The sequence below is a fragment of the Bos indicus x Bos taurus genome, chromosome 5 (assembly GCF_003369695.1).
Source record: "Bos indicus x Bos taurus breed Angus x Brahman F1 hybrid chromosome 5, Bos_hybrid_MaternalHap_v2.0, whole genome shotgun sequence".
Classification (NCBI taxonomy): Eukaryota; Metazoa; Chordata; class Mammalia; order Artiodactyla; family Bovidae; genus Bos; species Bos indicus x Bos taurus.
In genome coordinates this window covers 6,075,739-6,100,281 of record NC_040080.1, presented here as the reverse complement: position 1 = coordinate 6,100,281, position 24,543 = coordinate 6,075,739, and the positions used below count along the sequence as shown (strand labels likewise).

The 24,543-nt window shown below is 62.8% G+C and overlaps 1 protein-coding gene across 2 annotated transcripts in view; it reads right to left on the bottom strand.

Moving 5' to 3' along the window:
• Window positions 1-245: 245 nt before the first annotated feature.
• SCUBE1 (signal peptide, CUB domain and EGF like domain containing 1) overlaps window positions 246-24,543 on the bottom strand; it is a 130,836-nt gene continuing 106,538 nt past the window's right edge. For both annotated transcript variants that reach the window (XM_027540571.1, XM_027540570.1), the window contains 12 exons: window positions 21,336-21,455; window positions 20,899-21,003; window positions 19,830-19,946; window positions 19,073-19,210; window positions 17,618-17,821; window positions 15,429-15,590; window positions 13,648-13,815; window positions 11,762-11,923; window positions 9,802-9,999; window positions 8,212-8,364; window positions 7,784-7,863; window positions 246-5,520 (listed from right to left, as the gene is read on the bottom strand). In XM_027540571.1, coding sequence (XP_027396372.1) covers window positions 5,368-5,520; window positions 7,784-7,863; window positions 8,212-8,364; window positions 9,802-9,999; window positions 11,762-11,923; window positions 13,648-13,815; window positions 15,429-15,590; window positions 17,618-17,821; window positions 19,073-19,210; window positions 19,830-19,946; window positions 20,899-21,003; window positions 21,336-21,455 — 1,760 coding nt within the window. In that variant the 3' untranslated portion in view covers window positions 246-5,367. The remainder of the gene's footprint in view (window positions 5,521-7,783; window positions 7,864-8,211; window positions 8,365-9,801; window positions 10,000-11,761; window positions 11,924-13,647; window positions 13,816-15,428; window positions 15,591-17,617; window positions 17,822-19,072; window positions 19,211-19,829; window positions 19,947-20,898; window positions 21,004-21,335; window positions 21,456-24,543) is intronic.

Below are 24,543 nucleotides of genomic sequence, written 5' to 3'. Positions count from 1 at the left end.
CAACACTGACTGTGCATCTAACTTACAGGGGCCCAGGTCCCCTGCTACCCACTGACCGTGACCCCCTGTGTACACGCTGGTCTTGAGAAGTGGGATCTGAGCGCAGTGGCTGTACTCTCTGGCAGCTCAATAAGTAACGTGGCCCCTAACTTCAGATGTCCTCCACGCGCTGCTCTCCTAATTCCAGTTACCACTTTCTGCCCCATCGTCATAGCCACCGATGACCGAGAGAAGGGGACATCATCTCAGTTCATTTCTTGTTTATTATGGAAGTGACTTTTCACAAATGTTTCATTACATGCATATGTATGAGCATGATGGCGAAAACAAAACGTTGAATATCTGAGGCAGCTAAAAGAAAAAGGCGGTTACGTTGCTGTCACTTTCAGGCAGCTTCCGGGACAGTACAGCTGGCACCTCCGTGCAAGCCCACGCCGAAGGCTGCACGCACTGGGGTCGGCTCCCTGTCTGCCCAGCATCCCCCTACTCCGCTCCACCCGCTGCCAGCGGTGCTCAGCCATCCTGTTTCTACAGGAACATGGGCTGGGGCTGCCCAGACTGTGTTAAGGCTTTGACCTCAGTGGAATAAGAAGTTTCCCTGCAGATCTCCGTGGCCTCCGGACTGAAACACAGAATACCTGGCATCAGCCAGCTTTCTCTTTTTCTCCTCCTTTTCCTCCACGCTCTCGGGATACCCAGAGCCCGGCAGAGGGGCAGGTTGGGAGGGGCGCTGGGCATCTTCCAGGGCTGCGTGTGGGTCTCAGATAAAGGCACCCAGAGCCCCTCAGTCTGAGCCCCGCTGTCCCCTCAGGGGCAGAGGGCAGAGGCCCATCTCTGTCCGCAGGTGCTTTCAGCCCTTGTTCCTGAGCAGAGCATGGGGAGTAAGCTCGAGGCCACGCACGACCATGTCACCTGGGTGCTCCTGGTGTCCCCTTCATGGAGCCAGGCCAGCCGGCCCGGCGACTGCGGCTCCAGGTGTCCCTGTGACTGGCACACGGCAAGTGCTCAGGACTGACTCCTGGAAGGGCGGGTGGTGTGAGGGGCAGGGGGCAGCTGTGGGCCAGAAGAGCTCTCGCCCTGGCTCTCCTTGGGTGACGGGCAGTGTCTCACACACTGGGTCCTCCCGCTCTGGCCTGAAGGACGTCGGTTCGGGGCTGTGGCTGCCCCCATGTGTATCTCTGGCGAGGAAGAGGGGCCTTGGTCCCGGACGCGGTTGACCAGTCCGACTGAGCTCCTGGCAGGGTGGGGAGGAGGCAGGCATGGCCCAGCCCCCTGGGAGCTAAGAAGGGAGCCTCCCTCCCTGGGCACCGACTGTGCTGGGTGCCTGGGCAGGCAGTGGGCAAGGTGCTCAGGCGGAGACAGGGGTCCTGGACGTGTTGGCCCGGGCGCTTCTCTCTCTGTGGGTGGATAGGGCGGCTGCTCCATGAGGCCCGGCTGGCTGCAGCGTCTCTGTCGGGGTGTCTTTCTCCAAACTGTATGCTCGATTCTGCCTGCTCTGCCCCTCTACCCCCGCCTGGGGTCCTGGGAGGTGAGGACGGAGGGCTGGCTTTCTCCCGATGGAGGTGCTGGGCTCTGCCACCCAGGCCTCCATCTCCTTCCTCTCTGTGACCAGAGGGCTTTAGGGGGCACCTGTCGGCTCCTGGGCTGTGGGGTCTCGGTCTCTCTAGGAGCCTGGCACACAGGAGGTGCTCAGCACACGTTTGCTGAATGACCTGACTGAGTTCAGTTTCTTATTTTTCAGCAGGGGGTGGTGGTGGAGGTGCTGGAAGGATTATTCAGGCTCCCGAATGGCACTTAGGCACCTGCTCCAGCAGGTGGGGGGGCCTCCTCTTGGGGAAAATGGGTGACTCTGCCTGTGTCTCTTGGGGAATGAGGGTGGGAAAGGCGGGTTTCTGAGCGGTGTGGGGAAGAGGGTCTCTGCCAGCCATCCCTGCCTGGAACCTTCTTGGCCCAGTCATCCCTGTCTGGAAGCTTCTCAGCCCGGGGTCCAGTTCTACTGTATCTGCGTGTCCCAAACCCATGGTGGCAGGAGGGAAAACTGCCCGAGGTCACCACTTTGGTCCCCACGGTCTTCTTGAGGCGAGGAGGAGCTGGGAGCAGGCCCGCACCCCTGGCAGGTGCGACTTGCTGTCTGAAGCTAAAGGAGAGCCCCGGCGGGAGGAGGAGGGCAGAACCACCACGATACAGCCGGAGGCTCTGGTAAGGCTAACAGAGCGCTGGGGGAAAACGGGCCCAACTCTGGGGAAGCAGGTGGGCAACCTCACTCCCTGGCAGAGGGCTTGGCCAGGGCTTGGCCACTAGACCTTAGAAGTTTCCTTCTCCTCCCTCGGTGCGTTTCCACGGAAGCAGCGAGCCAGGAGGTGCCTGGCCCACCCGCCGGAGGTCCCTCAAGGTCTCCACTGCGTCTCTGAAGAGCTGCTCTGGTGGCCCCAGCTCCACTGGGTCAGAACTAAGCTCATCGGAACCACCACAGGCCTTGGCACCTGCTTTCAGTCCCAGCCAGGCAGGCAGGCAGGCTTCCACTTCCAGAAATATGTCGCTCAGCTCCTCTCCGTAGAGTTTAACGATGGCCAGCCACTGAAGGTCTGGGCGACGGGGGCAGGGCGAACCCTGGCGGGGACAGGGCTCTGCGGCTGCTCAAGGCCAAGCTCCCGTCCAGGAGCAGGCTGTGCTCCTCTGGCTCAGCCTGCGCAGCTCCTGTCCAGGCCTCCTGTCCTCCTTCAGAACCCAGTATGGAACCTGCCTACCTGGGCCAGGCCTTCTCTGCCTCCCTTTTCTCTCCATCTCCACCTGGAGCCAGGCGGGATGGCCATCCTGGATCAGCCAATGTACCACCTGTGTCCACAACATGGGAATGTGGAGAAACCAACTGTGTGGTCTGGAGAGACTCCCCCAGGACCACCAGGCCCCAAGGAGTGGCAACAGTTCTACGTTTAACAGGGGGGACCCCCAGGTTCCTCAGCCTGGGACTGAGGGCTGACGTGGAGATTCGGGACAGATCCCCACTGCCCCCACCCCCCCAGTCCCGGGGACTTCCAAGTCCCCTGATGATGGTGTGGGAGGCCGTTTTACTGGGGAGGGAGGGCTGGATGGTGACTGTGGGTGCTGGTCAGTTTGGACTGCTGGCCCCGTGGCACTCGAGATGGTCAGGCAGGGTCCTTGTCCTGCCCTGCCCAGGGGACAGGAGGCAGGGTCTGACCACAGTGGCGTGGTGAGCCGTGGATGGAAGTGGGGGGCTCCCATCGACAGGGTGGGTAGGATAGTGGGTGTGCGGGTGGCAACTGCCAGAAACCACCCAGAGGAGCAGCAGAAAGAGCTCCAGAGAGAGGAGAGCTCTTTCTGGGTCCTCTTTGGGTCAAAAATAATCCAGAGAGGATTAAAAAAAAAAATAACCCTTCCCAGTGCCCTCCCCTAGGTGGCTATTCTGGGGGTTCATTTTGGAGGATGCTCGTCTAATTCCGGGGGAGAACGATGGCTTGACGTGCAGGACAGGGCTCTCTCTGCAAACTAGGGCTGGCCTTCAAGGACCATGCCCGGGGCGAGGGCGGTGTGGCCTGGATGGGGCTCCCCACTGACACTGCCCTACTGACCAGATGCGGCCTCCCGCCACCCACTCGAGCTGGAGTTTGGCTGAGGAGGCGCTGATGGCAGCCCTGGTGAGGCTGGGAACCTGCCACTGAGGATGCAGGTAACGACAGTGATTCCTGAGTGCCCGGCCCCGGGTGGATCGTAAACCTGGCCCGGCCTCCTGAGGCCTCCCGCACCCGCCCCCAGGCTTCACACCCTTGGCGCCTCAGCTGAGCTCGGCCCTGGCGGTGCGCATGGGCCTGGGCGAGGAGGGAACCATCTGGAGGCCACGGGGGCGGGTGATGGGAGCCCGTGTTAGGTCTCTCGCGTGCTCCCAGATGCTGAACGTCTGGTAACCTGGGGCCCCGGGGCCCTGGGCCTGCAGGTCCTGCGCCTGGCGGCCACCGAGAGACAGCAGGCCAGGCCTCGGCCTGTCGGCGGTCCTTGCGAGCCCCATCCCAGGCGCTGGCTGAGCAGGCCGCAGTCAGCCTGCTCACACTCCAGATCGTCCTTATTTCAAAGAGAGACGGGGTGAGGGAGGCCGCCGGGTGGAGCAGGAAGAGGACCAGGCCCCTGACTGCTGGGGTGGCCTCTGCCTGGGGGCTGCGCCCACCCCTCCAGGTGCCCGTGTGCCTGCCTGGAGGCGCTCAGCACGGCCCGCATGCACGGGGTGGGGGGAAGCCTTGCCTCCCGGTGGCCGGCGGGCTCAGCACGGACTCTGCGGTCACGGCCTCAGGTCAGACGCAGGCCCCTTCCGAAGTTTACCGCCGGGTCCTGCGCCCCTCAGGAAGGGTCCGAGGGGGACACAAGTTTCCATCTGAGGGCACCCCGGGCCCCCAGCATCTGTCCTCCAAAGTGTGTCCAGGGCCAGCCGGCCACTGCCTCAGGCCCATGGGCTCCCGGCCCCTATAAATGGAGGGGGCGAGTGCCCGGAGCAGCTGCTTCCTCGGTCGGGGATGTCGCGACAGCTGGGCTCATGCTGGCTCACAGGAGGAGGGGTGGCGATGCATACTTAGCGTTACTGAAGAGCAGTTCCCTCTGCGCCCGCAGATAGAAGTATATATATCTTTGTATTTATATTTACACGGACACAGTCCTCAGTTAGATGCTCTGTCCTGGGGGAGCACACATCTACACCCTCCCCTCCCAGCTCCCCTCTTCAGTCCCATCAGGGAGTCCTGAGACCCCGACAACACCCTCGCCCGGGGCCTGGGCCCCGTGACCCAGAGGCGCCTGTGGGTGTGACGCTCCGCAGGCACCGAGCCCGGCTCTTCGGAGCCCCCAGCCGAGCCTTCACGCACCCCTCCTTCCACGGCCTGGCCTCCCTTCCCGGATTCTGCCTCTGAGCGCCTCCCTGAGACACAGCAGCCACGGCCCTTCTCTCCCCCAGAGCACCAGGCAGAGGGCACGTGTGCTCTCCAGGGGCCCGCTCTGCCCGGGACCTGCCCAGCTGGTGGCTGAGGTCCCTGCCCGGTGGGCATCCGCTGGGGCCGGCCTGGGAGCAGCAGGCGCCCTCAGTGTTCTGGAAGGGAACGGGCAGAGCAAGGGAGGGAGCCAGAAAGGCTGCCTTGAGCAATGTTCTCCCATCGGGGCGGGGTCGGAGGAGGGCAGCTGGGCTGGGGTCTCGGCCTGGACTTGGTCTCGCCATCCACGGGCTGGTCGGCAATTCCCAAAGGGCAGGCGCCATGGCGGTTCCCAAGCCAGTGTGGGGGTGCCCGCAGATCCGCCTTCAGCTTCGACTGTGGAAGGGCTCTCTCCTCCCCGGGCAGCCGGCACCCAAGCAGGGCCGCCGTCCCCAAGTTACTTGTAGGGCCGCAGGAATCGGGACACCTTGGAGCGCAGCAGTTTGATGAAGGAGCGAGGAAACATCTCCTTGGACTCCTGGGCCGTGTACTTGAAGTAGTTCTGGGGGTGCGCCAGCACGTCAAAGAGGGCCTTGATCAGCTTCTTGTCCTGCAAGACACGGCGAGGCCCAGCGTGAGGGGCCTGTGGCCAGGCTGGGGCGGGGGGTGCCCTGGCCACTCACCTCTGCCACGCCCAGGGCCCTGAAGGGGCCTGGGGGTGTCTGCAGAGATGCAGCTGGCCTGGCTGGTGGGTTTCAGGACCCTGCAGGCTCTGCCATACAGAGTTGCAGTGTTACTAGCCTGATTGGTTTTTTAATAGTCTCCTGGTTTTAACTCTTGGAGTTCCACTGACATTTTATATTAAAAGGGTATGCTACAAAAACAAAACAAGACAACCGACCATGCTGAAAACGAGAGCATGTGGAATGGAGAGCGAGGCTTTGAAGCTGAACCAACCCCCACCATCTCCCTCTACAGTCCCCCCAATGTCCCCCCTACAGTCACCCCAGCATCGCCCTCTAGAGTCCCCCCATCGTTGCCCCCTACAATCTCTCAATGTCTCCTCCTACAGTCCCCCCAACATTGCCCCTACAGTCCCCCCACCGTCGCCCCCTAAGTCTCCCCAACGTCCCCCCTACACCCCCCCAGTGTAGCCCCTACAGTCCCCCCAGCATCGCCCCCTAAGTCCCCCCAACTGTCCCCCCACCGTCGCCCCCTAAGTCCCCCCAATGTCCCCCCTAGAGTCCCCCACCATCTCCCCCAGCTCAACCCTGGGGATGGCCCTTCTGTTGTGCCGAGGAATGTTTCATCCGTGTGGGGTGATGATTCCTGTCTCAGGGATAAGGAAGTGCAGTCCTCAGGGCCAGGAGCCCCGCCCAGGGGCTCTTGGCACAGGCCTGCCTGGAGGCTCCAGGGGGCCTGCACTCAGGCGCCGTCACTCACCAGGGGTGGCCCTGTCCAAGCCTGGGGTGGTCATCTGTAAAGTGGGGCGATGCCAGCTTGGAGGAGAACCCTCAGGGCGGGCCTGAGGCTGGCTGTGGCCCCCCGAGGCCCCCAGGCTTGCTAGGACGCGCTCATTGACCGGCAGCCACCACACCTCGTATTTCCCGGCCCACGTGCTCGTCGTCTCCAGTGGCTGTCTTGGGGTCTGACTGGACCCGGTGTGTGGGTGGGCACGCACACTCACGCACCCATGCCCCAGGAAACACTGGCGGGGCTCCTCCCACAGGCTGGGCGCAGCGCCAGGCGCCAGGGACACAGGGCTGAGTGGGAAGTCCTTGCGGGGAGTTGGGGGGAACCAAGCAAAAACAGGACAGAACTGTGATAAACTGCAGACTTGCTGGCCGAGAAGGGGACCACGTGGGGCCTCCAAGTGCAACCTGGCTAGGGAGGCCAAGCAGCTGCCCAGAGGAGAGCTGAGCTGAGAGCTGCAGGATGGGAGGGTGTGCGCTGCGCAGAGGTGGGAAGAACGCTCCCGGGAGGCCGTGGCCAGGGAGTGGGGAGTGGAGGCCTGAGAGCTGCTGCGGAGGCAGGCGAGGCCACACCAGGCTGGACCTCAGGGGTGGGGACACCTTGGGTTCTGGAGCTGACGGCAGAGGGCTGAAACGAGGAGGAGAGTCAGGTACTGTCAACTGGGCAGGTATGGGGAGGCCAAGGGACCCTGCATTTCCCGCTCAACAGACAGGTGCCTGAGGAGGGAGACAAGATGCTTCATACTCCAAGACCCCCAGGTCTCGTCCGGGTACGGCAGCACGGGTCAAACCTCTTGGCTTACAAACTGCCTGCTGGGTGCGGGAGTGCGCCAGGCCTGTGCGGGAAGGCTCTGTGAGCCGCCCTGTTTCTCAGGCTCCAGGCGGGGCTCAGAGGGCTTGCCTGGGGCCATCAGCTGGGAGGAGGTGGCAGCTGGAGCAGGAGTCGGGGTTGGGGCCCCGCTCTGGTCCTCCACGCCACCCTCAGCTCCCAGGCAGGGGGTGCTGTCCACCCAGGGGCTGGGCTGGGGCCAGACTCCCAGACCCCAAGCAGATCCCTGGGGCTGGCTCTGCGTGGTGAGAACCCAGACCCTGACTCGGCCAGCGCCCGCCGTGGGACGGCCACAGGCCCCCGCATGACTGAGGGGGCTCCACTTCTCCAGATGTACTCAGGATGGGGAGGGCGGTGGAGGAGTCTCCTGATGTCAGACACCACCCTGTTCGATGCTCCCCATTTCACAGATGGGAAAGCGAGGCCCCCGACCCGAGCCCGCCGCCTTCTCTCCTCCTGGGACGGCTCTCCTCGCCTCACGTCAGCGTGGGGCTGGGGTCCGGGCGGGGGGCGGAGGGGCCCCTGGTCATCCCAGGATTACAGGATCGCCTTCCGGAGAGAAGCTCACTCACTTTCAAAATTTCCTGGTGATTCTCCGAGGCGTAGAGCCGTCCGTCGCGGACGATGTCTTCGATCAGCTGCTGGTAGTCCTCTGCCAGGACGGGAACCCGAGACCCGCAGAGGGGGGAGGAAGGAAGGTGAGGGCAGGGGTGGAGGGCAAGGGGCCCGCCCACCGTCAGCCTCTGCCCTCCCCCGGGGCTTCACGCTGCGGGCTTTGTCTTCCCCACCCACACTGGTCTCCCCCTAGAACACCGCCTTCAACCCCCCAAACCCTGCTTGGGCAGCACCTCCTGTGGAGGCCCGCGGGTACCACCCGTACCTCTTGTGGGTCCTGTCTGGACCCCACCCTCCCCGACGGCTGGAGCTCCCTGAGGCCGGTGACGTGGGATCGGTCTGGGTCCCCAGGGCCGGGCTGGGTGGGCAGGATGGCCACACTCACCGTCGTAGGTGACGTAGGGCACTTGGAACCCTTTGCCGCTGTTGCCTTCGTTGGATTTGAACTGGATCCAGAGCTTCCGGGAGCGGGAGGTGAAGGCGATGGGCCTCTCGTAGGTCTGGCAGGTCTCATAGGTGGTGATGGATGTGGGTGAGGCTGGGGGCGGAGACGCGTCACGGTTGAGCTGCCCCGGATCCACAGCCTCACCTGTCCCTGCCCGCCTGCCTCCCCAGCAGGCAGCTAGGCAGCACCTGCAGCGCCCAGCCTCCCAAACACTCCAGCTCTCCGGTCCCCGCGCATGTCCCCTCTGCCTCAAATGCCCTTCCCCACCCTCACCCCCAGGTCCCGTGTCCCTCTGAGACCAGTGTCCGTGCCCCCTCCTCCAGGAAGCCTTCCTGACTGCTCCATTCCCACAATGTTTCCTCTCTGCTCTGGAGAACATTGTATTTCAGCCCCTTTCTACAGGCTGGTCACTGTCTCCCTGCCACCTGCTCCTCAAGGACAGGGCTCACGCCTGCACCCAGGACAAAGCTAGGGCTGGGAGGAAGGGTCAGCTCCCTGCCTGGTAAGCGGATGAGCAAAGGTGAGCTGGCTAACCCTTGGGGTGCCTGGGGGTGGCCAAAAGGTGCCCAGTCCTCCCTGCTCCCTGGGGAGCTCTCCTGACACTCTCGAGAGCGGGGAGAGGCTGGCTCCCTAGAACCCGGCCCTGGGGACGCACAGTGGAGGGGGAGATGCTGGGAATGGGGGAGGCAGGGAGGGCAGTGGGTGGGGATGGTCCCGGACTGGGCTCTGACTGGCTGGAGGAGCCCAGGCAGCTGCCTCGCTCATCCTGGCCTCGACGCCTCCTTCATATGCAGAGATGGGGCGGCGGGCGTTTTTGCTCATCATCGACCTGGAGCGGGTGATGCAGGCACCCGGGAACCATGCAGCACGTAGCAGATGAGGCCTCTGCACCCCCGTCCCCCTGTTCTCCTGCTCCTCCGGCCAGTCTCTGTGCATCAGACTCATCCCAGGTCCCCGGGGGAAGGCACCACACTGTCCCCCTCCTTCTCTAACGTTCTGACCTGGGGCTGGCTCCCGGTGGGCGCTGTGGTCCTACCACGGCGGGGAGGTCCCCTGCCCCCGGCTGAGGCACACGCTGTTGGCGGGGAGGGGGTTCTACCTGGTCCCTGGGGACTCAGGACCCCCCACCCTTCCTGCAGCCGTGGCCTCTGGGCACGCACTGCTGCTCACCCACTACCGAGGGGCTGGCCCTGCCACCTGAAGTCTCACTCTGAGCCCCCATGGGGTGGCAAGCCAGCCGGCTGCAGAGGGAGAGGGTGGGCCCTGAGTGAGCGCCCAGCCTGGTCCTTCGCTGGCCCTGCAAGGCGCTGCGGGATAGGGGTGCTCCTGGGGCTCACCCTGGGCGGTGGTGTGGCAGGGTGTGGGGGACAACTGGGGTGGAGAGTGGCTGGTGGGCACTGTTGAGACCAGGTCTGGCAGGTCCTCGGTTGCCACGTGGAGGGCACACCCCAGGATCCCCCGATCCTTTCCATGCCGTGCTGGAAAGCCCAGCCCTCGGGGTTAGACGCGAGCGCCTGGACGGGCACGTACCGCTCTTCCTCATGACCAGGACGTCGCCACACTCGTCCTCGATGGGCAGAAAGATCTCGGGGACCACGACGAGGATCCTGCGCTTGGGGGGCGGCGAGATGTGCCACACGCACTCGGCGTTGGCCGGGTAGTCGCCAGGGTAGTTGGGAGACTCGATGTAGCCTGTGTAGTCGCCGAGCTCGCCGCCACAGTGCTGGTCTGTGGGCACCGTGGCCCGTGGCCTGGTCAGGCCAGCTGGCCCTGCGCCACCGCGAAGGCCCAGGGAGGGCCGGCAGGCGCCCCGTCCCCTCCTGGGCCCTCCTCCCCTGGCCAGGCCCTGGGCTGGTCCTTCCTCGGGGACCCCATCCTGGCTGTCCCCCTCCTTCCTGGGTGCCCTTGGGGGCCTCACCCTGGCCTCCCGCCTGGCGCTCTCAACCCCCGGCTGGCGGGCTCTGGGCCCTGCAGCTGTCAGCTCCCTGCCAGGCTCCTGCTCCCCTCCGGGGTCTCAGCCAAGGCCACCTGAGCCCAGACATTCCCTTTCTCTCCGCTGACTCGTCTCCCATCCTTTGCACTCAGCATCCCGAGATCCCCCCAGGTGCCGGGTGCGGCCCTCCCCACGGAGCAGGCAGGCTGAGGGGCCAGCAAGCCAAGCAGCAGGGGCAGGAGACACGCCTCCCTTCTTTTTCCATTTCAGCCAAGCCGTGCATCCATCCGCCAAGAGGCCAAACGTGACTTTGAATGAACTAACTGGTTCCTAGCTTAACCTTGTAAAAGGAAGTTAGGCCAAGAACAGAGTGTGAATACTGTGTGAGTACAGGCTTCCCCAGTGGCACAGTGGCAAAGAATCTGCCTGCAAAGTAGGAGCTGCAGGAGACGGGGGTTCGATCCCTGGATCGGGAAGATCCCCTTGAGAAGGAAATGGCAACCCACCCCAGTATTGTTGTCTGGAGAATCCCATGGACAGGGGAGCCTGGCGGCTGCAGTCCACAGAGTCGCAAAGAGGGGGCACAAGTGAAGCACCTTAGCACGCACGCAGTAAACATACGTAATTATCCCACATATTTTCATTTAAAACTCTTCTCCTCACACCCTAATTTCTGGCAAATGTGTCATTTTCATCTCATCATTCCAGAAACTTCCCTCTGACTTGACTTCCCCGCTTTTCCACATTAGGACATTTAAATGTTTAAAACCTTGCCTCCTCTGAGCGCCACCGGGAGGCCGCGTGCCCAGCGAGGGCAGCCCCGGCACGGAGGACAGCGTCCTCCCCGAGGAGCAAGTCTCCTCCACAGGCCTCGAGGCTGCGACCGGCAGCTCCAGCAGGGGTAAACTGGAAGGGCCGGAAACTGATGGGAGAAAAGGTGAAACACCGGAAAACAGGCCCCAGAGGACTCTGAAAAGCGAGTCAGAAATCCCTAAAGACAGCGTCTTCTGGGTCAGGCCTGAATGATGTGCTGGTTTGAGACTAGGGTGTGGCCTCTTTGCGACTGGCTTCTGCTGTCCACGCTACTCAGGGCTGAAACAGAGCCTCTTACAGACACAGCGCGGCCCTCTGTTTTCCCCGTCGCGCCCCAGGACCTTGTATACACCTCGCACCTCGCTTCCCATCGCTCGACTCCTCTGGTCTGTGCCCCTGGGCAGCCTTCAGAGCTGCAAGGTCCCCTCGGGCAGCTGCGCCCAAGCCTCCCTGGCTGGGCTAGGGCTTCTCCCCCCACAGACTGGAGCCTGGAGCCGGGGCCTGGCTGGGCATTGGTGAGTCACGGGCACCCACAAACAGTGCAATCAGGCCGCTTGGCGGAGCCCAGGCCGTCTGACCCCCCACGCCCGGGCGCCCCACCGCGCGCTGTGCGGATGTGATGGGGTAGGGAGGGGTCACCAGTCTCCCTGAGGACACACCGAGAGGTCACGGCTCACCCTGCCCCTACGACCTGCCCCAGCCCGCTCCGGGCAGCGCCCGCCCCGGGGGAAGAGCAGCGCTCACTTTTGCAGTGTGTGACGTTGGTGGAGCCGTCGAAGTCCGTGCTGGTGTTGCCCGGACAGGTGATGCAGTGGTTCTGGCCGAACTCGGGCTGGTAGGTGCCGACGGGGCAGCGGATGCAGCGGTGGGTGGTGGTGTTGTAGTGGTGGCCGGGAGAGCAGTGCACTGTCGGGGGGAATGAGGCGGGGGGGGCATTCTCCCTGGGCTCCCCGCCCTCCGTGGCTGACTCAGCAGAGTCCAGGGCCCCTCCCCACCTCTGGGTGACCACCTCCCACCCGTGCCCAGGCCCTGAACAGGCTGACCCTCTGCTCCTGGACCCCACCCACGACCGTGCAGGGTGCTCTGGGGACCACGGTGGTCTCAGCGAGCCAGGCAGATGGAGCCCTGCCCCAGCGCCAGCTAGCTCCCTACTCAGGCTGACCCGTCTGACCCTCCGCTTGGGGCTGCATGTGGAGGGAGGCCAGGGATGATGGTACTGACGGTTCTGGTGTGGGGACCTGAGGAGTGCGGAGCTGGCCCCGACAGAGGGTGTGGCTGGAGCAGAGGTCGGGGCTCACGGTGAGGCCTGGGCTTTCCTCTGAGCGAGCAAGACCACCTGGAGCCTCCCCATGCCCCGGGCTGCTGCACTGGGAGCGGGCTCTGGGGGAGCTGGGTGAGGGCTGGGGCGGAGGCCCGGGCAGGATGGGTCAGGGCCATCGGGAGCTGGTGGCGGCCTGGGTCAGTTTAGAAGCTGGAACAGTCTGGCTCTGTTTAGAAGCTAGAGCTGCAAAGGTTGCAGACAGACTGGGGGTTGGGGGAGAGGGAAAGAGGACTCAGGGTGACACCGAGGTTCCCTAGAGACCTGGCAGGAAGGGCCGCCGTGCACCGGAGGGGGCCTGGGCTCATGGACTCTGAGGGGCTTGTTAGACACAGCGTGGAGCGTCGTGGGCAGGAGGGCGGAGCTGAGTTCAGGGAGAGGCTGGACTGGAGACAAGCTGGGGTCATCCGTGAAGAGATGCTACTTAAAGCGGGCTCTTGGGTTTATCCAGACTCAGGAGCGAGTGCCTGGGGGCTGGGACGGGCTGGCTCTCCCGGGGGTGGGGGGGCGGTGGGCTGGCTCTCCCGGGTGCAGGGGCAGGCAGGCTCTCCTCGGGGTGGGGGCGGGCCTGGGGCACAGGCCAAGGAGGAGCAGAAAGAGCGCTCCGGGGGCCGCGCCACTGAGACCTGACTGGGGCTCCAGCAGCACAGGGATCCTGCGTGCACCTGGCTGGGAGCTCAGGCCGAGGGCACTGGGGTGACCGTCTGAGTGGCCGGTGGGGATTCAGAGAGGATGAGAGGGGAGGAAGCAGGGTCCAGACACACTTCCGGGGGACGCTGAGAGCAAAGGCCAGGACCCCTGGCAGGAGCTGTGGGGGTTTGGGGTCTGGAGAGCTAGCTGAGAGGATTCAGAGTCTGTGTTGGGCCATCAGCGGGTGGGCAGGGCTGTCCATCAGCAGAGAGCCAGCCCTGGGATGGGGGTGGAGCGTTGGGGACATGACTGGCAGCACTGAAGACCTCTGATCTCTGACCTCACCACACTGCCCCTCTGCCTCCTGCACTTCCTCCCCTCCCAACGTCCTCCCAGCACAGCAAGCCCAGTGCCTTGAGGGATGGGCGGCTGGGGGCCCAGAGCTCCAGACTGGAGCTGCTGTGTCTGCCTGAACCTCTCAGACTCTCGGGCAGGCGTGGATTGGCCCCCTGCTGTCCCCGTCCTCGTGTGCAGCACAGAGCTGGTTGCCAACGTCCCCTGCTTGTGGGCTCCAGGCTCCTCTCCTGACCTTGGACACTTGCCACGGCAGGGAGTGAGGGGCATCCAGAGAAACTGTCCCTGAGCAGAGGGGTTTGGGGCAGGGTAGGGGGAGAGTCCTCACCTTTGGCCTCACAGTCTTGGAAGGAGGCGGAGCCCTCATGCTTGGTGAGCAGGCCCCCTCCACAGGGGAAGCAGCCCGTGCGTCCAGGTTCAGGCTGGTAGGTGCCCATGGGGCAGGCCTGGCAGGGCCTGAAGCCGTCGGTGGAGAAGGACCCTGGAGAGCACTGGCCTGGAAGTCAGAGGTCACGGCTCAGGCTGGGGGAGGGGCGCTTCACTCAGGCCCTGCCCTCTGCTCAGCCCTCAGCTGCCCAGGAACGGCTGCAGGCAGCAGGCAACCAGGCCTGGGGAGGGGGAGGAATGTACGGTGTGGCCTTGGCCAGGCCTGGCGTCTCTCCTTCTATCTGCTGGGAGGGCTGCGGGACGAGACGTGCCCCTGCTGTAGAGCTGGGAAGGGTGGACCCCACGGGTGGAAGTGGGAGGTCATTTATTTCAGGGGCCTCTGCCTGGGGGGCAGGCCAGGCTGTGTCTTCACGTGGGAGCAGGGGCAGCTCCCTTGGAAAAGACCCTGACGCTGGGAAAGATTGAAGGCGGGAGGAGAAGGGGATGACAGAACATGAGATGGTTGGATGGCAACACCGACTCAATGGACATGGGTTTGAGTAAATTCCTGGAGTTGGCGATGGACAGGGAGGCCTGGTGTGCTGCAGTCCATGGGGTCACAAAGAGTTGGACACAACTGAGCGACTGAACTGAACTGCACTGAACTGACACTCCCCAGTCTATCTGCCTGGCTGGGTCTGAGCAGAGGCAGGAGGGTCTGTGAGGTCCTTAGGGCACAGCTAGGACAAAGGGAGGGGACGACACATTCCAGCAAAGAGTCAGGATGTGGAGGGTGTCCTGGTGCTGAGCAAGACGTGTGCTTAGGGCCTTCTCAGCCCAGACCCTGGAATTTGCTGCTCCCCCAGGGGCCTCTCCCCGTGGCTCAGTTGGTAAAGAATCTGTCTGCAATGCAGGAGATCCTGAGTTGGGAAGATCCCTTAGAGAAGGAAATGGCAACCCAGTTCAGTACTCTCGCCTGGAGAATCCCATGGACAGAGGAGCCTGCTGTCCATGGGGCCGCGAGTCAGACACTACTCAGCGACTAAACCACCACCACCACCAGGGGCCTCTCTGGGGCAGAGACCACACTCCTGCAAAGGGCTGGGCCGAGGGCAGCAGGCCGGCCTGCAGGGACTCGGATCTGATCCCTTCTGTCCCGAGAAGGCTGGAGGTTACCGCCGCCCTAAGGGAGACCCTTCCTCCCCCATTCTCTTGGGTAATCCCCACATGGCCTGGGAAGGGAGGCTGATGGGGGGAAGGTGATGAGCCCATTCACAGATGAGTTAATGTGGGTAGTAAATGGAAAAGCTCTTTGCAAACCAAACTGGTTGGTAAGTTGAGAAAGGGCTCTCCCAACCACCTTCAGGGCAAACTGTGAAGTTCTCTGTGTGGGGCACGGTTCTTGCCCGGTATCTGGCCACACTCCATGAAGCATCTTGGCCCTGATGGGTGCTTCATGAGGGCTCACGTGTTTGGTGACCCATAAAGCATGAGAGCCTCCGCTACCAGCTGCCCTGTGAGCACGTGATCAGCTGTAAAGTCCTTTCGACCAGCTCAGGGCGGTTTGGAAACGTACCGAGTGCAGCTCAGCGCCTGCTCTGCACGCGGGCTGCAGGTCTTCCAGGCGCTCTGTAAGTGCAGCCCTGCTGACGTCCCCCGGGCTCGGCTTTGGGAACCTCAGTGCAGGCAGGAGGTACCTCACCCCCCTGCCCCGCCCTCCTCCGAGGGTTGGCCCCTACTCACCTCCGCACTCGGATACGTTGCGGGCACCAGCCAGGCCGAGCCCGTCGCTGCTGGGGCATGGTGTGCAGCTGAGCTGGCCAACCCGGTCCTGGTAGGTCCCCGGCGGGCACGGCACACACTGGCCGGGCTCCCCGCTGAAGTAGGTGCCAGGCCCACAGGCCACTGCGGGGGCAAAGTGGAGAGACTGCTGGGGGCCGAGGTGCGGAGTGGGGGCCAGCCGGTCCGGCTGTCCATCTCCTGGCACCCTGAGCTCAGGCTCTGTCCTTCCACAGAGGGGGCCCAGACCCTTCCCAGAAGCGGTGGTTTGGGGGTAGGAGTCAGGCGGTGGTCTTCAGGGAGGACTCTGGTCTCATGCCTTCTCCTGGCTGCTGCTGCTTAGGGCCCTCCCAGACCCCTCCGCTTAGCCCTCTGGTAAGGGGCCTCCGCACGTTGCCCTCCAGCCCCGACTCCTCGCCCGTGGACCACCTGCCTCCGGGATGCGCCGCAGTCACTTCATCCAGACGAAGCCCCCCTGCCCGCCCCTCTCCATCCCTGTGTGGGAGCTGCTACCCGAGGCCATGGGGGGCAGAGCAGAGGGGCTGGGGGAGTGACGGGGCGCCGGGGGGCTGAGGGTCCAGAGATGCTGGACTGAGGAGAGCCCGGGGAAGCTGGCGGCACTGATCACGTAAGCACACTGACGAGGAGACAAGGAAACAGGTCGGGAAGATAAGGAGGAAGGGAGGTGGACGTCTCCCTGAACAAGATGTTCAGAAACATGGACATAAAAAAACAAGGTTAGAAAGAAACCCAAGGTATTGAATCGGAGGTGCTAGTATGAACTCATGGTTTTATAAAACACACACGCGCCCGCGCGCGCACACACACACACACACACACACACACACACACGAAAGCATTATGGAGCAAGTGCTGTTAGCCGTCCACAACGGGGGCCTCTGGACGAAGCAAACGTGGACGTTCTTTGTTCTGTCTGGCAACGTCTCTGCAAGTTTGAAATGGTTTCAGAGTAACTTATTAAAAACGCATGAAGGATAGCACCGCCAGTCCCCCGCCCTCCCGCTGGGTCGCGGGGCGGCACTCTGCCTCCTGCCCTGTCCGCCCCCCGCCGCCGGGATTCTGCCTTCTCCCCCGCTCCTGCATCTCTGGCCTAGTCTACGCCGTCTGCTCTGGGAATGTGGCTCCACGCTAATCAGCACCTCCATGAGGGTGACTCACGAGCTTCTCAAGCTAGCCGGGACACCTGGAACCCCACCTCCTCCGACCCCTCTCCCCCAAGGTCCCCGGGATCAGAAAACCACGGCCCCTCTGCCCAGGTGGCCCACATCCCTGGAGCCGTCCTGGAAGCCTTCTTCTCCCCCGCCTCCCCCTTCAAAGCGTGCTCTCTGGTTCTCTCTCCCGCGTCTGCCTCTCCTGCTGCCCCTGCTTCCAGGCCCCGTCATCTTTCTCCAGGTCTCCCCTCCTCCTCCAACCACCCCTCATCTCAGCCTTCCTGCAGCTGAAGGCGGGTGAGGCTGCGCCCACTCGGTGTGGTCCAGGGCATCATCCCACAGCGCCCAGGGCCGCCCCAGGCCGGCCAGGCCCTCTTCTGTCCTGAGGGTGTGTTTGCCTGCTGGCTGCCTGCCTTCTTTCCCACGTAACCGTGGACCCCGCTAGAACAAGGACTCTTGCTGGGTTCACCTCCTAGCCCCCTGCGGCTGGCTCTAAAACCGTCCCCAACTTGATGCGCCAGTTCTGGGGCACCTGTCACTAGAGGCACTGGTCACCAGCCTCTTTCAGGAGACCTGGCCACCCTGTCCCAGGCCCTGCTGTGGCCAGGTGCCCCCCTCCTCCTTGCAGCATGGCCACCCCCCTGGGAAACCCTCAGTCTCATGGGCATCTTTGCCCGGCTCCTCCTCTGCCCTTGGCTCCCACGCGCCTCCTCCAGGAAGCCTCCTCTAGCCACTCACACCGGTCCCACATCCTCCATGCCCCTCGGCGGGGGCCTTGCTAACCTTGCTCTTCCTACCTGCCCTCCTAGCACTGGGGGTGCGGGGTGCTATCTAATACCAGCCATCGTGTCTAAGTGCTTCTCCTCGGGGGGGCCTCCTTGTCCCCCGTCCCCTCCCGACGTGTCTGTCTCCCCCATGGGCTGTGACCTGGGCTGGATGGACAGAGGCAGACCGCAGGTGGTGCTGTGGGCAGGGACTCACCGCATTTGCCGTCCTGCGGTGCGTGGCCGGGGCCGCACGTCCCCGGGCCCTCTGGCGCCTTGGCCGGCCGCTGGGCCAGCTCGTACTCGGTGCCCGCGACCTGCACGGAGAAGTGCTGCCGGCTCAGGGACTTCCGCAGGGTCTTGATGGCGGCCTGTAGGCTCTGCTCTGCTCGCCTCCGCACGCAGTCGGCCTCGCAGGTGTCTGCAGGGGCGGGCGAGACCCAGGCTCGCCACCTCCCCCGGGAGAGGCCTTCACCGCCATGTGCCCCCCTCTGCCAGATGCTGGGGCAGCCGGGCCTCTGCTCGGGGCGCTTTCCCGCAGCAGCAGCAGCAGCAGCAGTGCTGGAGAGGGGCGCGGGGGGGCTGGAACGTCTGACAGGCTGGGGACCCAGGCTCTGAGAGGTGTGAGTGGTTCGAGGCCCTGAAGCAGATCTGAGAAGCGGGCGGGCTTCTGCCACAGCGATGCGTCTCCCCTCCCCGGGCCCAGCGCCCTCATGGGAGCCCCTCCAGCCGCGCCAACACCCGTGAGGCTGACTCTGTCTACAGCACAGCGTTACAGCCCTCCGACCTTGAACCCGGGCCCCTCGTGGCCTGGAGCCCCCTGCCTTGCTAGCCTTGATGCCCCGCACTCAGACTCGCCGTGAACTCCACCTTCTGGCTGCCCTTCCCCGCGCCCTGTCTCCTGAATGCACCCTGCTCTCTCTGCTCTGGGCCTCTTCTCCCTCTGCCTGAACACCACCCCTGCCACCCGCTTCCACTTGGTGAACTGTGATTTCTGGTCCCGGTCCGGACGGCACTGCGTCTGGGGAGGTCCTGGGGCCCCTCTCTTGGGGAGGGGCCTAAGCGCGGCACCCTGTTGGTTCTCACGTGCCCACCGTCCAGCGTCTCCCTTGGCCCTGGGGCGGGGTGCGTGCCCCTTCCCTGCTCCCTCCATGACCGGTGGTGCTGCCAGCGTGGGGACCAGCGTCTGTCCCCCGTTTCTGCAGCGTCCAGGGCCAGGCCCGCCCCGCACACACTTGCTGACAGACCCCCGCTCCTCTGTCACAGCTGGACACTCATTCACAGCGCGGAGGGAAATGAGATACACAGTCCAGCCCACAAGGCCCCTTCTGGAACCTGGGCGAGACCGGTCCCGGGTTTGCGGTCCTGGGGAGGACCTGCCCGGCCCGGGTGAGGATGGTGGGGAGGGGAGAGGTGGCGCGGCCCTCCCTGCAGCCCCAGGCCTGCTCCTGCTGCGGCCCTGGCCTCCTCCTCCACCCTGGGCTACACAGCTGCTTTGAGGCCCCGCTGGCCCCAGCCAGCTCCCCCGCCTGCCCGGCCAGCCTCCATATCCGGGAGCCTTCGTGGCTGGAGTGGGAGCCCAGCTTCGGGCCCAGCGGACCCCCGCCTGCCCTCCCCGTTCGCCGTCCTTGCGGAGGCTCTCAGCACCTCGCGAGGGGACCCCCTCACCCACCTGAGGCCTCTTCCACCTTTGTCTCCACCTCAAACTCGGCCGTGATGTGGGTCACCTCCTTGGATGGAGACTTCCGGCCACGGCGCCTCTTCTTGGAGGAGTCACACTTGAGGGTCACAAAGGTCATGTGGCAGTTTTCTGGACAAGGAAGGGGCCACTGTGGCAAAGGCGGCGGGGGGGAGCGGGGGTCCCCCTTGCCTAAGAGTCCAGGCTCAGACGGGCACACAGGCTGGAGAAGGCCAGGGTCTGCCCCAGGATGGGCCTGGGGGTACGGAGCCCTGTATCCGCCCCGACAAGGCCCTCACACCGCTGCCCTCGGGGCCCCTGGAGCGTCTCCCTTAGTGAGGCTGTGCAACCCCAGCTCGGGGCAACCTGGCCCAGGTTAGGCCTGCCAAGCGCCCAGCTTTGTCAGGTTTCAGCAAACAGAGCTGGCCTGCTTTCTTTTGGCCCTGCTCCCTGGCTTTCCCCGTGGAAGTCCCCCGCCCGGAACGCCCTTCTTGGCCACCCTCATCCAAGAAAGGGCCGCTGAGGGAGCCCTGGGGCTCCTTCCACTTGGACACGACCTGGCAGAGAGCCTCGCTCTGGGGGGAGCTCACTGAACCCTGGGGTGAGGTGGAGAGAGGGGCCCAGGGGATGCTCTTCTGCTGGAACGCTGGCTTTCATCCCCAGGGACACCACACGGTCTGCGGGGCACCAGGGGGGGCTCTGGGGGCCCCACTGCCCACCACGTGGGCTGGCACTGGGATGGCCCACTCACCCAGCAGCAGCTGCCTCGGGGCCTCCTTGGCTGGCTCCTGGCTTCGGGGCCGGAGGTGGCACTTGGCATCTCGGATCTTGAAGCGCGCCTTCTGCCTGATGAGGGTGGCAGGGGCACCTGGGGAAAGCCCACACCCAGTGGCGGCCTCTCCCATGGGAAGGGGGGTGGTGGGGGCCAGGCATGGCAGAGGGGGAGGGCCTGAGGGTGAGGGGACCCGCCGGGGGGCCACATCCCCTGGGAGCTGGGGGTGGGACCTCTGTGGCCTGACATCTCTCTCTGAGAAAGTGCGAGTGTGGATGGCGGGGCCGAGCTCCAGCCAGGGTCAGCCAGCCAGAGGTCTGAGGAGGAAGAAAGGCAAGCTTCCCGCCTTCTCTCTCATCACCAGAGCGAGTTTACGTGGCTCGTGCTTTTGGGAAAAGGGGCAGCACACGCGGGAGAGGGGAGCATGTGAGAGAGGGGACTGGGAAGGACGCAGATGCTCAGAGCCACCTCCTTCTTCCGAGAGCAACTCACAGAGCCCACAGTAAAGACTTCTGGAGTCACGGCAGCTTAGCGTTACACGGCGTGTGCATCAGACATGTCATTAAGTCCAGCATCCCAAACGGGGAGAGCTGCCGAAGCATCGCCTCCGGCTGCAGGGAGCTGGCTGCGCCCCGGAGGCCAAGAGCGTGCGTGTTTCTGGTACTCCTGGGGTGGGGTCTCCCAGTGCAGCCCTGACTCCGGGAGCTTTTACAATCTCATGGTCACAGCACGTGACTCACTTCCCTGAAATGGAATCTGAGATCCACAGACTCACAGCACTCACTTTAGGGTCGCAGAACGACTCCGGATGCGTGGCCCAGAGCCTCAGAGGCGGACAGGCCCTTCAGTGGTGCACGGGCCCTGGGCTGGGCCTCAGCCTGCAGCCTGGCCGCTTCTGGGTCCTGGCCCGCTCTGAGCTCCCCAGCACCCTGAGCCATACGGGGCAGGCGCCAGGTCGGGAGACCTTCACGGACCATGCCCCTCCGCTCCCCCTGCTGGTGCCGGGTCACGCGGGTGAGCTGCGGGCTGGACAGGCCGGGGGCTCTACCTGAGCAGCTGGGCCCCGTGCTGGAGCTTGTGCCGTTGCGTTTCTGGAGCGCCTTGCCCTGCAGGCTGGGGACACCGCAGCTCAGGCTGTAGCTGTTGTCCGAGTCTGTGGAGAGGCCAGTGGTGAGGTGGCCCTGAGTGCCCCTCTGTCCCAGCACCCCAGGTCCTAGGGGCCTCGGGGGCATCGCTGAATACGAGGACGGTGGGGACTGACCCTTATGTCTATTCATTCCTGCTCCACGACCAGGGGCTAAGTGTCTGGGCAGGAACGAGTCCACTGTGCTTTTGGACAGCTGTCCAGGGCCACTCAGTGACCAGGGCCGGGGGTCCTCTGTCGGGGTCCTTTCCCAGAGAGCAGCAGGGAGTGGGGGCTGGATCCCGGGGGACGCGGCCCTGCCCCCCTCCCCGCCGCCCCCTCCCTGGGACAGCCTCGGTTACCTGGTGTGAAGAGTGTGTGGCCGGGGCAGGCAAGGGAGCAGCTCTCCACACTGCCCGCCTTGCCGCAGGACAGCTGGGCCGGGGGTGAGGCCTTGGCCCGGGAGAGGCACCTGCCCGTCTCTGGGGAGAAGGAGGACACACGGGAGGGCTTGAGGGGTGGGGGAAGGCCTTTGGGAGCCAGCAGGCCCCTGAGTGTGAACCAAGAGGAACTCCCACTGCCCGGCAGTGCCCTGGCCAGACCGTCTGGGTGGGAGGGGGCTGCAAGACGGCAGAGTCCACATCCGTTTGGACGCGGGGGGACCCTGGGCCCAGGGAGAGGCTTGCTCCCCCAACATCAGTCCATGCTATCTGTGAGAAGGATCACACTGTGTGCCCAGACCTGAGGGCGGGGTTGGACCCTCTCCAGCAGGGGTCCCTGCCCATAGGGGGAAAGGAATGGCTGAAAATGGACATGGGCTTTTTGGTAGAGACCGACCTCGAAGCATGGGAGGGCCACTGGGAACCCCGCTCTGGGGCAGACCCCAGGCACATCCACTAGGTGTGTGAAGATGTCCTGAACCGAGCTCTTCAGAGTTTCTCACGTGTTTATCTTTTGGGGATTAAACATTTTCCCCAGACCCCTAGGAAAAAGACTGACAGTTCTGTAGGCAAGGTAGACAGGAGAACTGGTCTCACAGGACCTTCTAGACTTGATCGGTGACACCTGCCTCCGGGAGCGCCACCCTCTGAGCCCATCATCAGTGGTGGAGTCGCCCCGAGAACGGGTGCACACAGGAGACTTAGCTGGATTAAGACACTGCCGTGGGGAATTGCCAGTTTGCATGAGCTTCAACATGTGCCTAAACATTTTCAAGAGGGGTCTTAGAAGGTAAACCATCTAGAAATAAAAACAAACTCATGGCTCTCCAGATAAAACATCCAGCTCCCAAATAAACACAAGACCAGGAGTCCCCGTTCCCAAAGAACCAAGAAGCTATGAACAAAAACACCTGCAGATAATCCAAACCGAAAGGGCCGCTGGATGAGCCAGTGTTCTCTCTGGTTAAGAAACAGCGGACGACCATCCACCCCGAACCTTCCAAGGCAGACATCAGCCCCTGGCAGTTCCCTGTACTTGCTCCAACTTCCTAGAGGGGGTCGTCAACAACTGCAGATGAACCACACGGCTTTCCTGTGCGCGGGCGGCCACCACCCCTGCCCTGCACGTGCCCCCACATCCTTGTGGGGACACAGAGGATGCAGAGCACTGCCGGATCTCTTCCAGGGCCATTTCTCGGGGGTTTGTTTGCAGTGAGCAACCTCTAGGAGTGAGGTCTCATCTCCCTCCAGACAAGAGCAGCCTGGCTTCGTTCACTGTAATAGCGAGTGGTGAGTTCCCCAAGCTGGGTGTCCTTCAGCTGGGATGTAAGCTCCCTGTCTGCATAGCATTCTCTGGGTGGATGAGACCTAGGGGGCTGCTTGCTGAGCTGTGAGCTCAGAAACCCTCAGACTCTGATCCGGGGGTCTCATGTCTCCTGTGGGTGCCCAGAGAACAGGGCCGGGCTAGCTTGCTCAGCTCGCATCCAGGGGAGATCTCAGTCCACCATGCCGATCATCCATCCCAACCATCTCAGAACATGGAAACCCTCAGAAAGAAGTTTAAAGTCGCTTCCCAGGTGGTGCTAGGGATAAAGAACCTGCCTGCCAATGCAGCAGACACAAGAGACGCAGGTTCTATCCCTGGGTTGGGAAATCCCCTGGAGAATGGCATGGCAACCCACTCTAGTACTCTTGGTTGGAGAATCCCATGGACTGAGGAGCCTGGTGGGCTACAGTCCATAGGGTTGCAAAGAGTTGGACATGACTGAAGCCACTTAGCACAGCACACAAAAAACAAGAGGGAAGGCAAACTCAGTTCAGTTCAGTTGCTCAGTCGTGTCCGATTCTTTGTGACCCCATGGACTGCAGTACTCCAGGCCTCCCTGTCCATCACCAACTCCCAGAGTTCACTCAAACTCATGTCCATCTAGTCGGTGATGCCATCCAACTATCTCATCCTCTGTTGTCCCCTTTTCCTCCTGCCTTCAACCTTTCCCAGCATCAGGGTCTTTTCAAACGAGTCAGTTCTTTGCATCAGGTGGCCAAAGTATTGGAGTTTCAGCTTCAACATCAGTCCTTCCAATGAATATTCAGGACTGATCTCCTTTAGGATGGACTGATTGGATCTCCTTGCAGTCTAAGGGACTCTCAAGAGTCTTCTCCAACACCACAGTTCAAAAGCATCAGTTCTTTGGTGCTCAGCTTTCTTTATAGTCCAACTCTCACATCCAAACATGACCACTGGAAAAACCATAGCCTTGACTAGACAGACCTTTGTTGGCAAAGTAATGTCTCTGCTTTTTAATATGCTCTCTAAGTTGGTCATAACTTTTCTTCCAAGGAGCAAGTGTATTTTAATTTCATGGCTGCAGTCACCATCTGCAGTGATTTTGCAGCCCCCCCCCAAAATAGCAATAAATTAAAAAGGAGGAAAAATGTACATTTGCCTTAAAGTAAGAATACCTGGTTGTGAGAGAATATGATAGAAAGTAGGGAAGAGGCAGATTTGAAAATCTGGGAGCTTAGGAGGCTCGAGGGGACAATGAACCTGATTTGCTTTGGTTTATTAAAACCACTCAGCAGTGGGCCTTTCTGACCATCGTCAGCTCCTTCCTGAGTCCCAGCCCACACCTGCTCCTTTGGGACATCATCAGATGAGCCTCCTTTCCCTGAGTCAAAGCCCCGGCATGTGCGGAGGGACCTACCCTGCAAATGGAACTGGCAGCTGAAAGACACCTGAGGGGTTATTTTTTGAAGTCTCAGAAAATCCTCCTCCCCCTGATTCAGATCATCGCCGATGGGAGCCTTAACATACCTCTCTTATGTATGATCAAAAAACAGAATCCCCGAGGCAAACTTGCCACAGCATCCACAGAACAACTGGAGCAGAGCCCAGGAAGAGTCCAGATTACTATAAACCTCTTTTTTTTTTTGTATCAACATGCAAAGATTAGGCCAGGCTCTTGGGACAAACTCAACAACACGGGATGCATCTGTGAGGAAGGCTTGTCCCCCCTGCCTCAGAACAATCACAGCCTGGGATAAAGTAGTCGGAACGTCTCTGGACCTTGTACTAGAACTGCCTTCAAGTCTGAGGGAACCATATGTAGCACAATCCCTCCTGTGACTG